The 11953-nt window shown below is 27.7% G+C and overlaps 1 protein-coding gene across 6 annotated transcripts; it reads left to right on the forward strand.

Moving 5' to 3' along the window:
* The first annotated feature begins 4793 nt into the window (after positions 1-4793).
* Positions 4794-9315, forward strand: LOC145190363 (uncharacterized). Of its 6 annotated transcripts, XM_090090788.1 has the most exons (8): positions 5248-5774; positions 5983-6074; positions 7573-7665; positions 7911-8078; positions 8231-8321; positions 8521-8630; positions 8910-9008; positions 9133-9315. In XM_090090788.1, the coding sequence occupies exons 3-8, from the start codon at positions 7663-7665 to the stop codon at positions 9313-9315; spliced, it is 654 nt and encodes a 217-aa protein (XP_089946914.1). In that variant the 5' UTR covers positions 5248-5774; positions 5983-6074; positions 7573-7662. The 6 variants fall into 6 exon arrangements, with proteins under 6 accessions (XP_089946917.1, XP_089946914.1, XP_089946918.1 ...); XM_090090791.1 differs by lacking the exons at positions 5248-5774; positions 5983-6074 and adding an exon at positions 4794-4952; XM_090090792.1 differs by having other exon boundaries at positions 5633-6074; positions 7911-8072.
* The last annotated feature ends 2638 nt before the right edge of the window (positions 9316-11953 follow it).

The following is an 11953-nucleotide window of genomic DNA, read 5'->3' on the forward strand; positions in this document are numbered from 1 at the left end:
AGTTACAAAGAAATTTGTTTTATTTAAATAGTTTTATGATTCACACTATTAGGGTGGTTCAAGTCAACTGTTTACGTAAATAATGTAAACAGTGTTGTATAAAACATTACTTTTAACCGGAGAGAAGATGAACACTATTTTAAAATTTTTGCATCATAAGAGAAAAATGTTGACTTCATCGCTACCTCTTTTTTAATAAAGTCTGGTCTACACTAGATCAGAAAAATACCTTGATTTTCTGATTTTACTTGGGGGCTTCCAAAACGAGATGAGAATGAAAAGCCATTTGGGGTGACTGAACTTTATTTAATGTTTTACTCTTTTAGATTATTGCTAGATTAACACATTCTACTGAGAAAAAAACAGTTAAAGATGTAAACAGATAACAGGGAGTGTATTATGTTTAGAAACTTATATTTCAGGTTTTCATGAGAATATTTCAAACGAATTTGTTGAGTACTATTACGGAAAGTAACTGTTAAAAGGTTCTTTGTTTACTAGAACCCTATTACGTTTTACGTTGTCAGCAACACTTTTCGTCAGATGATGTCTCTCTATAAAAGACTGAACCCAATCAACCCATGTCATTTTATTTTTGAAGCGAGAACCCGTTACCTCTTTTTTATCGAGATGACATTTAGCTGGAAGTTTAATGTCCAGAGAATCTAGTAGTTTGGAAACCAGTTCATGTGAATATTTTTTTTGACAATCAAACTTTCTGCTATACTCTCAAGTTTTGTTTGTCCACCATGCTTTTTCATATTTTGATTCACAATTTTTGAGATATTGCTTGATAAATAACTTAACTGCTTGAAGTACGTAACTCTTGCCGTTTACATGCGATAGAGTAAAGGTGGGAAAAAACAATTTTGCGAGCAGATTAGCTTTGAAACTTTTGAAGTTAAAATTTTAGACCAACTCATAGTAGGACGCAGGGCTAGCCAAAATTTGAAAAAAGGTTTTTTTTGTTTGGTTTCTAATAAAGTAGATTCAAAAGCTTACATATTCAGTATGTTAAAATATCAAAAATTTAGGAGCTATCATTCTTGAGATATTTAGGTACTAAGAAAAAATTTTTGGTCAAAAGTTTTGAAAAATCTTAAATTTGATTTAAGAAAACTGTTAAGGGTCATGTTCAGACAAATTTATATGAAAATACTATCAATATTTTCCCAGACATATATATACCGATGCGAAAGTCATTGTGTCTCCATTTTGATGATTGAAACTTTTTTTAAAAAAGAATGAGTGCAGTTGTGAAAGTTGGGGTAAAATATGAAAAAATATCAGAAAAAAATCTAAAATTTTAAGTCAAGTGAAGCCAAAAAAATGATAGAAAATTCCTTACAAGAAGCTCTCAGCTTTTATCAATGCCCTGGGCGCATTAAAAAAAATTAAAAGATAATAAGGATACCGCACAAGTTTCAACAAGCTATCATATTTACGGCCTTAGAAAGACCGTTGACCAAATTCAAAAGCAGTAGCCTATTAATACCTAGCAAATTGATAACTAATTTCTAATAATTTAACAAAAACTAACATTGAAAACAAAAACTCATAAAATAGAAATTATTTAAATTGAAGTTTATTATAAAACGAGATTAACAAATAAAATTAAACAATACATCTAGCTAGATAACAACCGTAGCTCACAAAAATACCATTTCAACTACAATTCTATGCGTCACATGCTATAGCTCCAGGCAAGCTGTTGCTCCAAAAATGTTAGAACTGTACTTAATTCATTACTAACGTTAGAATACAGAGGCTCAAATTGTAAATGATTTGTGAATGCGTTAACCTAATAATTCAGTTTAAAAAATAAAAAAAAAACCAATTAATAATATGATTAATAATATGCAAATATCAATTAACTTTCTGCTTCAATAACCATGTTTTACTCGAAAAGCTTGAAAATAGTTGTTAAAGACTTTGATTTTAGTTCTTTAAATATTCAGAAGAAAAATGAACTTGAATTAAACTAGAACATTAAATAATACTATAATTAAAGATTGATTGCTAAAATTAACTTCGAAACTTTTTGTTACAAAGGGCTTCTTATTTAAGCTAGTAAAATCGATTTAATTTCCCATCAGTAAATTAAAACCAATGATATATATTAACTTCACAAAAATTCCGTAAGAAAAAGTAAACCAAGTTTTTAAAGCTTTTAATGCCAGTAGCCGTTTTATTTAAACTGGCAATACTTCATTTTTGTTTTGCTTTTAACTATAATTGCGTCATTTCAGGCTGGCAAAAAATTTGCTTCACTGCGGAAGCGCGAGTTAGATATCTAGTAAATATATATAATTGGGTAAAACTAGTCTGATTTTTTCCTAGGTGTATTTTAAAAGATAGAAATTTGTATAACTTAAAGATAAATACTTTAATATATAATATTGGGGTTTTTTTTATATGGATAAGGGCTAGCCCGTTAGCCAAGCTAGCACGACAAACATGCTTCCTTTAAAAGTGTGTTTACATGATTAGAGTAACTCTTACACACACACACTTATTGATTTTGAGGTAAGCACGGGTTTCAGTAGCCGAGCTGGACTCATTATCAAGATAAAATATCTTAAAGATGGCCGGCGATAGGCCCAAATTACAACTCTTCATCTTTATTATAGATTTTTCCTGTAGCTAAGCAAACTTCTCTTTATAAATTAACTTTGTAGGAATCATAATCAAGGTTTTTATAAAGTATCCTAACTTTATAGCTTTTAACAAAATTTATAAAGATTTATACTATACGATGATCCCATTTAAAGTCCTTTTTTTTGCCAATAAAATCGGCTTTTTTTAATGACCAATGATAGTACGCGCAATCTTTTACATTAAAGAAAAGTCAGCACACGCATTTTAAAGTTAAGTCCTAGCTTGAAGGGTTGGCTCGCTTGCTTCATGTTTACATAAGAAATTTACCAGCCTGTTGGCTAAGATCTAGGCAAAAAACATTGAGATCACCTTTACTGGACTCGCTCATCCATACAAACGCAAAATAAAACGGAGAATCACGGTTAGGTTGTCTATACAAACAGATAGCTTCAACATATTTTAACTACTATTACCTCATGGTCAAGAATATAAATCACTTATTAAAAATGGAACGTTTTTCGATTAATTAGCTTTTATTTGAAATACCTTTTCTTATTTTTGGGTCATAAAAACTTAAATTTTCATTTAAATGTTTTCCTTTTCATCCACTGTTTTCTGTTTCCTTTCCTTTTTGTGTCATTTCCTTTTCATCCCCTGTCATCATGTCCACTTTTCATCTGCACTTACCTACAATTGGAATATAGTCTATGTATCTCATATTACTGAGCGAACAATTCTAAAAAATTGAAATTCTATTCAGGGGCAGATTTGTTTGGCTATAAAACATTCGCTTCTGTTCTTTTGGACCAATCAAATTTTAATGTCGCTTAAATGTTATTATTGCCAATTCACTGTAAAATGGTCTCAACTTATTCGCTGAATTATGTACGGCAATAAAATCATTTTAAATTATTTAGGTTAACTTTATTAAGTTTTTATTAAACAACTTTTTATTGTTCCGTATTGAAACAAACAGGTTTGTTGATTAAAATATAGTCACTATTTGATCATAGAATTATAAACTGTAAGTTTGGAATTAGTTTTTAGGTTTTTAACGAATAATAGCGAATGAAGCACTAAGATCAATATCTTCAAAGAATTATTCTAAAAATTGTTCTAAAAATCAAATTTTGCTGAAGTTTGTTAAAATAGAACTCTTTACGCGCTTAAAACAGCAAAACTTTGGGTTTTTAAAGCTAATATTCATACATAGACTTTTAAAGCTTGTAACAAAAATAAGTTTAATGGTTTTAATCGAATACCGTCAACCGAGGCTACTTTACTCCGTTTTTTATGGTTATTTCACTGAAGTTAAATTTAAGCTTAATAAAAAGTTTGCTTTATAAAATAAATGGATTTTTCAAGTTCTAAAATGTTGTTTTAACTTTGTAAAGAAAAGAAAAAAAAAAAATTTAAGATTTAATATGCACTGGTGAGGTTTTAAAATTGGTGCAAAGTTTCCCCAATAAGAGAGTTACTTTGCACCAAACAAAAAAAATGTTTTTTAAGTTAACAAAAAATATATATTGCGGAAAAAGTTGATTCAAGTAAAAAGTGAACAATTTTATAAAACGCTACTTTAAATAATTAAATTATTTTATGTATTTAAAAATATGGTCTTGAAACTCTAAAAAAAAAAAAAAAAAAAGCCCAGCAATATTTTCTTTTATATAAACAAACATCAAAAACAAAACAAAACAAAAAAAATAATCCAAAAACAGGCCATCTCATAAAAATCCAAAAACAGGCCATCTCATAAAAATCCAAAAACAGGCCATCTCATAAAAATCCAAAAACAGGCCATCTCATAAAAATCCAAAAACAGGCCATCTCATAAAAATACAAAAATAGGCCATCTCATAAAAATGCAAAAATAGGCCATCTCATAAAAATACAAAAATAGGCCATCTCATAAAAATCAAAAAAATCTTTTTTTTTCAGAGGCCATTTCCAATTATCTGAAGATTTTATCATGATACTTACTGTTGCTCCATTCTCGTCAAAACATTTTATGATTCCAAGAAAATATTCATTTTTACAATTTATTACAAACTGGTGAACTACAAAAACTTTTCAAAATCGGTGCAAAGTAACCCCCGTAGGAGTAAAGTAGCCCCGGTTGACGGTAATTAAGTTTTGATACTTTTTTTGAAATACAATAAGAAAAAAAAAATATATTTACTAAAAATTAGATCTCCTAACAATAGCTATATTTATATTTTTACAAAGATTCCATGTTTTCCAACTTTGATGGTCAAATTAACGGAAGTTATGTAACAGGGAGACGGCCTGGCAAAAGCAATTGCTAGAAAAGGATGAAGAAATTAGCTGCTTTCGCCTCAAATCCCGTGACGGTTGGCTACGGATTCAGTAAACAACAGGTTTTAACGTATATTACAGCATTTGTTTAGAAACATAGTTGTAAGTTTTAAAAATGGAACTATAATATAAAGTATAAATGACGGTTGCTTTATAATATTCGAATATTCTATTTGTATATAATCATTTGAACCTCATGCTGTTCATAAAGAATATAGGAGAGTTTCTTGACACAACAAGCAAACGATCAGCTGATTTTCAAAAAGAAGTTCTAAATTTGGTTTACTTGATGTTTATCTGCTTTAAGTCTTCATTTAAAAATTCGTTGACTTAACTTAATAACATATTTCTAATATAACGTGTCAATTTTTGTTTATTGTGAAAAGTTACTTTCTAAATTTATCTTCAAATATTGGCTAGTGGCGACTAGGAAACACTAGGTTTCTAGTTTCGAAAGCTGCTTTGTCCGTGCATGCATTGTGCACGCACAAAACGTCAACATTTTGTGCGCGCAGATTAATATCCCGTAATCACGGTAAATTATTAGATTTAACAATTTTCTAACTTAACGTGACAACGGAATCTTAAACTTGTTTCAAGGACATCTTATTTAATTACTGCGAATAACTGTTTAAAATCATCGGATATTTATCACGCAATTAGTGATTAAAAATATACGTGCTTCTAGTTGTTAGAGAGTGATATCGATACCTCAGTATTACCGTGGTGACGAGGAAAAAAACGAAAGAAAAAACGTGGTAATAAAGAACCACGTATAAATGGTTTACCGCAGTAATAGCAAAACATTTTTATATTTTTGCGTAATCAAAATTTAATGATGTAAATCGTGATTCCGCGTAAGAATAATTTTAATTGGTAAATTTTAGTTTTTCTGTATTATAAAAAAAAAAAAAAAAAAAAAAAAAAAAAAAAAAAAGACTTCAAACGCATAAATTAAAGCAAAGTGGAATTAAACCAATGAATGTAAACACAATTAAACATGCTAAAAATTTTTAAAAATGACCAAAAAATTATTAAAAATCATCAAAACTTTTTTTTTTAAAGTAATAGTGAACACAAAGTGACATCTACAAATGTCGATCAAAGTCACAAGGCTTTGCTCAAGCAGTAGATTCTGGAGAAATATGTTTTAACGGGTTTGACTGCTCATTTTTTAATTATATTCTTTCAGTTATGTTAATCTTTAAAACAATTGCGGATAGTTCTTTTTGAGGATTTTTTAAAATATTTTGATTGGTTTTTAGAAATTTAAATGTGTAGTCTTTTTTTCTAGTTCTTCAGTTAACTAGATATAAATAAACAGGCATATTTCCATTCTGTAAAATTAGGCGAGATCAATCTGTTGCCACCCTGGCTAAAACCAATTGTCTCTCCATTTTTATACTTTCCATTAAGGTCCTAGTTTCTCTTCTAACAAATAAGTAGATAGATGCACCATGCATACTTTATTTAGATGCCACAATAAATTCAAAATGTTTTTACAAAGTTGTGTTTTGCAAAGGAGAGAGCAAGTTTGAACTTCCCGATTTTTTCCGGATGAATCTCCGAGACGTTAACACCAAGCATGGTGGATGCTTTATTTAAGGCATAAACGTATTGGGGAAGCTCTACCAGAGCTTTCAAAGTTAAATTACTGTTAGACATTTACGCGATGTTGTTTTATTTAACCACTTTTAAACAAAAGTGATAAAAAAATGTGCTAAAAAGTTGTGTTTATGTTTGTTATACAAACGTTATTTCACTACTTTTTATTGTGTATTTTATTTCTAATTTAAGTATTAAATAAAAGTACATGTGTTGTGTATTTTAAAATATGCTGATAATGTTAATGGTGTAAATAGTAATATTTATGTTAACAGTATTGTAACAGTTATTGTAAATTGTTGAATACAAATTATTTCATTTTGTAAATTGAAAATATCTTTGAAATCTGACAGGAAAAAATAAACTTTAAGCTATTTTTGAAATTAGAAAAAAAAATATTTTAATCAACCTTTTCACTCGATCCCAAGCGAGGAAGATAGTGCTCCCTATTTTCTACTAACTGTATGATAATAGTAAACATGCTATAATAATAGTAAACGTGCCTTTAATCTTCAGAGTATTTTACTAATCGTTCTTATTTATAATAACGATTAGTTTAATTATAAGGCTTGATTAGTACTAAGTTAATCTCATAGAGATAACTGAGAAAGGTCTGGGAAATAATTTCTAATTGCATAATAATTTACTTTTATTGCATAATTACAAAATTTGCTCTAGTTAAAAAACAATATTCTAAAATTGTTTCACCTTAGTCCCCAAAAGAAATACGAAATAAAAACAAATAATGAAGTTTCTGCCATAAAAAAGAAAACTAATTGGGTAATTTTAGTGTTGTTACAAGTAAATATTTTTCATACAGCATTTTTTTCTTTTAATTCAAAAGTAAACCATAATAAGAAAAACTCGGATACGAAAATCGTTAAAGTTAGTTTTATTATTTTATAACAATAAACGATCTCGTTTCCATGTTTTATGAGAGCCATTAAGAAGATGTCAGACTCTACGTAGTGTTAATTAGGGTAACACTTCCATTCAAGCACTTTTTTTTCAGTTTAGCTCTATAAGTATCACATCATTGATACTTTTTAGAGCTTTACACTGCTGTTCTATATCATTGCTGAAAAGGAAAATAAACTTCTTTTACGTGTGGTGGCAATCATTTTCGCTTAATAAACATAAATGGTATGAATTATTCACCTCTTCTTTGTTTATCTTTAGACAGCTTTTTTATTTTTTTGAGTAAAAGGAAGACAAAAAAATTTATCATGAAATAAAATTAAGTTAAATGAAAGTAAGAGTTAGAAAAAAAAGAAAAGAAAGCTAAATTCAAGAATCGCGTTTTATTTTTTGGCTTTTCTGTATACCCTTTCCCCATTATCGCATACTTGCGTAGTACAGAAAGACTTATGTGAGTAAAAAATTTTAAGTTTTCGGAACGCTGTTCATTGATTGTTAATAAGTTGACCGACTTTCGAAAAAGTGTAAAGATGAAATCTATGGAGAAGAGTCACAAAGTAATACTTTTAGGAGACTCAAAATGCGGGAAAACAAGTTTATGGAAAAGATATGTGGAAGGAGAAACAAGTGAGGCAAGTGTTAGTTACAATTTTTACATACCTGGTAATTTATCAGTTAACATATATTTTAGAAAATTTTTTAAATTTTTAAATATTGACCTTTTGTCTATTTACATTCTGCAATAACGAAATATATTTATGATCTGCAACAACGAAATATCTTACCTTAGCAACACATTCCCACCGTTTTCGACTCTTCAGAAACAAAAGTTTTACTTGAAAACAAGGTAGAAGTAAGACTAACAATTTGGGATACTTCAGGTGACTTTCAGTTAAAATCTCTTTAAAAAGTAATTAGGTTTAAAGGCATTTCTCACATTATTCATTAACATATCATTTATTTCGCGATTTTAATGGTTCGATACTTTAAGTATCTGAAATGAGGTCATTAACAGGTGTACCCATAGAATTGCATTTTGGTAAAAAAAAAATATTTATATAAAGAATTCATTTTGTTTAGGCTCTTCGGAATTCGATCATGTGCGTTCTCTATCATTTAGCGGAGTGGATCTTTTTGTGTTATGCTTTGATGTAAATCTTCCAGAATCATTAGAGAACATTCAACACAAGGTAAGATAAGTGATTATTGTTATAATTTTATTCGCATGTTAACTACATAATCGAGTCTGACTCATACTTCATTTACAACAATATAAATATGAAGCAGAGCTTAGAAAACGTAAAATAAAGATAAAATATAATATTTTGACGATGCATTCTTAAAATAAATAAAAGGCATTAAGTGTAACAAATTTATTTTAGTTTATAATAGTGCATGAAAATTTCAATTATGTAAATTATCTAAATTATGCGTATAAAAAAGTAACGCTACTTTTTTTGTTTGTTTAGTGGTTTAAGGAGGCCAAAACAACTTTGCGCGATACACCCGTTATCCTTTGCGGTTGCAAATGTGATTTGCAGGAACTCAACAAATGTGATAGAAAAATGGTCTCAAAATACTATACCGTAGTATTTACAAAATATTTGAAACACTTCATAAACATCTAAAAGATTTTTTTATTACTATTTAAAATGCTGCGATTGTTTGAACTTTATTTTAACTTCTTTTTAGATTGAAAGAACTATACAACAAACTGAACCATTTGCATATATTGAATGTTCAAGTCGAAAGAATAAAAACATAGACGATATTTTCGAAACAATCTCGTTACTGGCTATTGGTGAAGTCAATAAAATAAAAAACGAGTATAAATGCAGGACTAAGAAGAATGTGAGCCAATGTTGTATCAACTAGGCCCCGTCTAAATCTTCATTTTAAAATAATTTATAGTATTTTATAGTTTATTTTAAGTCAAAACCTTTGTACTGTGTAAAGTTTTTTAAATTTGTATTTTCTTTTCACATTTGTCTGAACTTCTTCACCAACTTTGAAGTGTGTTGTATGAGCGTAGGCAATGCTCTAGGGTAACTTGGGGCAAAGTGACACAGTTTAGTTTTCTAGTCTTTATACTGGACAGTACTGTTGTGGTCAAGGCGTTTGTTCTTGTAATTAAGTTTGTGCATTTGTTTTCAATTAATTCACATCATTTTTCGTGCGAAATTCTACACAGAAAAGTATTAAGTTTGAGATACGTTTTAATCGAAAAATTTAACGGAAAACAAAATTTATGATCTGAAGAAATTGCATATACAACTATCTTTTTAACTTAGAAAGGTTATTATAATGATTTGTAAGTCACTTGTGTATTCTTTATATATATATATATATATATATATATATATATATATATATATATATATATATATATATATATATATATATATATATATATATATATATATATATAAATTTAGTTTTGAAAAGATATTTTAGACATCTGCTTCAATGTAATGAGGAAAGTGCGACATTTTCGCTTCAGTGGAATGGAGAAAGACAATAAAGAGAACATATTACATTTACAGTTACATGCTAATTTTTATTATTAAATCATTCAACAGAATTTTTTTTTACGAAACAAAACTTCTGTATGAATTTGTTATATGATAACTTGTTTCTGACTTCCTTGTGATTATTTTATGTTATTTTCTTGTGATTTATCTTTTAATTGTTTTTTTTAGGTGAATTTATAAAAAATATTGATACAGGTGAAATGTAATTCAACAGCTTTTTTGACTTTTAAGTTCAATATGAGAAACTATAAAAGAAAAACTGTTCAAGCTTTCTAGGAATGAAGTTGATATAAAGAATGCAACAAAACAGCAATAAAGTCTATACAGAAGCTTGTAAAAGCTTTAGTTTCAGAAAAGGATGATTACACCTTCATGTTAAAAAGGCTTCAGCTGAAAGTGTGATATGCATGTCACTTTACTTGGCAGATGTTGAAACGTGCTTTCTAATGAATAAGAACAACAGTTGAAAAAATTTATTAAAAGATCTCAATATTTCATTTTATTGTCTAATTGTGATGGATGTGAGTGATGAAATTTGAATTAGCATACAAAATGTTTCAGTGAGTTTTTTTGCTCTCTTTACCAAGCATCGTAAAAAAGAAATAGCATACAAATGAATTGCACATTGAAACAAGCAGATGATTCCAGAAAACGCTGACATTTGTAAACTATTTTTTCCACCTTTTTTTCTGTATAAAAAGATCGGCCACAAAGACTTGATAATGTTAAACAAATATTGCTTAACAACCAAAAAATAACCCTCCTGTTACAAAAATCATTTGACAGATTTATTACAGCATTATGAATCATTTTAAAGTAAAAATGGATTACGAAATATGTGTCAATAGGTAAATTATAAAACATTTTCAAAAGGATAAACTTTTCGATCATCTTGATAAAGATATCATGTCTTTTGGTTACCAGATAAAAAGGTGGGCTATGTAAGAGCTGTATCATTTGAGTGATCCTGAAGAAAATTTTATCAATAATACTTTTTAAAGTATTAACAGATAAAACCTGTAACCACATGATTCTCTTCTAAAGCTTGATTTATGCTATGTTTTACCTTCATTCAAGTAGCAAATCATCAAAATAATGAAAACACATACTTTACACTGCAAAAAATATCGGAGCTTTATTATTTTCCAATAGAACGGAGAGTAATGTCAATATTGGTTTTAAATAGTATTGTTATCAACTTCGACTAAAAGTCAACTTGTCGAAAGTCGATAAATTTAAAATAAATCCAACAAATTTTTGCATTTGAGTATGTTTTCTATTATCTCTTTCTATTTATTTACTCAAAGTTAAATAAAGTTTAAGAGAAAAAAAAATATCTGACTTCAATCTTGGTATTTTTCAAGGCAAGAAAAATTTAACTTTGCAGCTAATAATATATTGAATTTTACTTCAGAAACTAGATGAAGAAGAGTTTATTATCCCCATAGACTTTTAATCGGTTTAAGGTTTAGAAATTAAGTGTGAACATAATTGTGCATGCAGCTATAGATTTTTGTTCAAATTTGTGGATATCGTGATAAATCAAAACCATAAATAGGTGGATAACTACAGCCAGAACAAACATCAATAATACTTTTCGCACTGCTATTTATTAATGTCAAATATAATGAAAAGCTGTAACATGTATTTAATATATATATATATATATATATATATATATATATATATATATATATATATATATATATATATATATATATATATACACACATACATACATATACACACATATATATACATATACACATATATACAAACATATGCACATATATACATGCATATACATTTTACATATATATATATATATATATATATATATATATATATATATATATATATATATATATATATATATATATATATATATATATATATATATATATATATATATATATATATATATATATATATATATATATATATATATATATATATATATATATATATATATATATATATAG

Source organism: Hydra viridissima, unplaced genomic scaffold, assembly GCF_058129835.1.
Source record: "Hydra viridissima isolate aposymbiotic clone 2 unplaced genomic scaffold, HvirCarnegie_v1 scaffold_6, whole genome shotgun sequence".
Taxonomy (NCBI): Eukaryota; Metazoa; Cnidaria; class Hydrozoa; order Anthoathecata; family Hydridae; genus Hydra; species Hydra viridissima.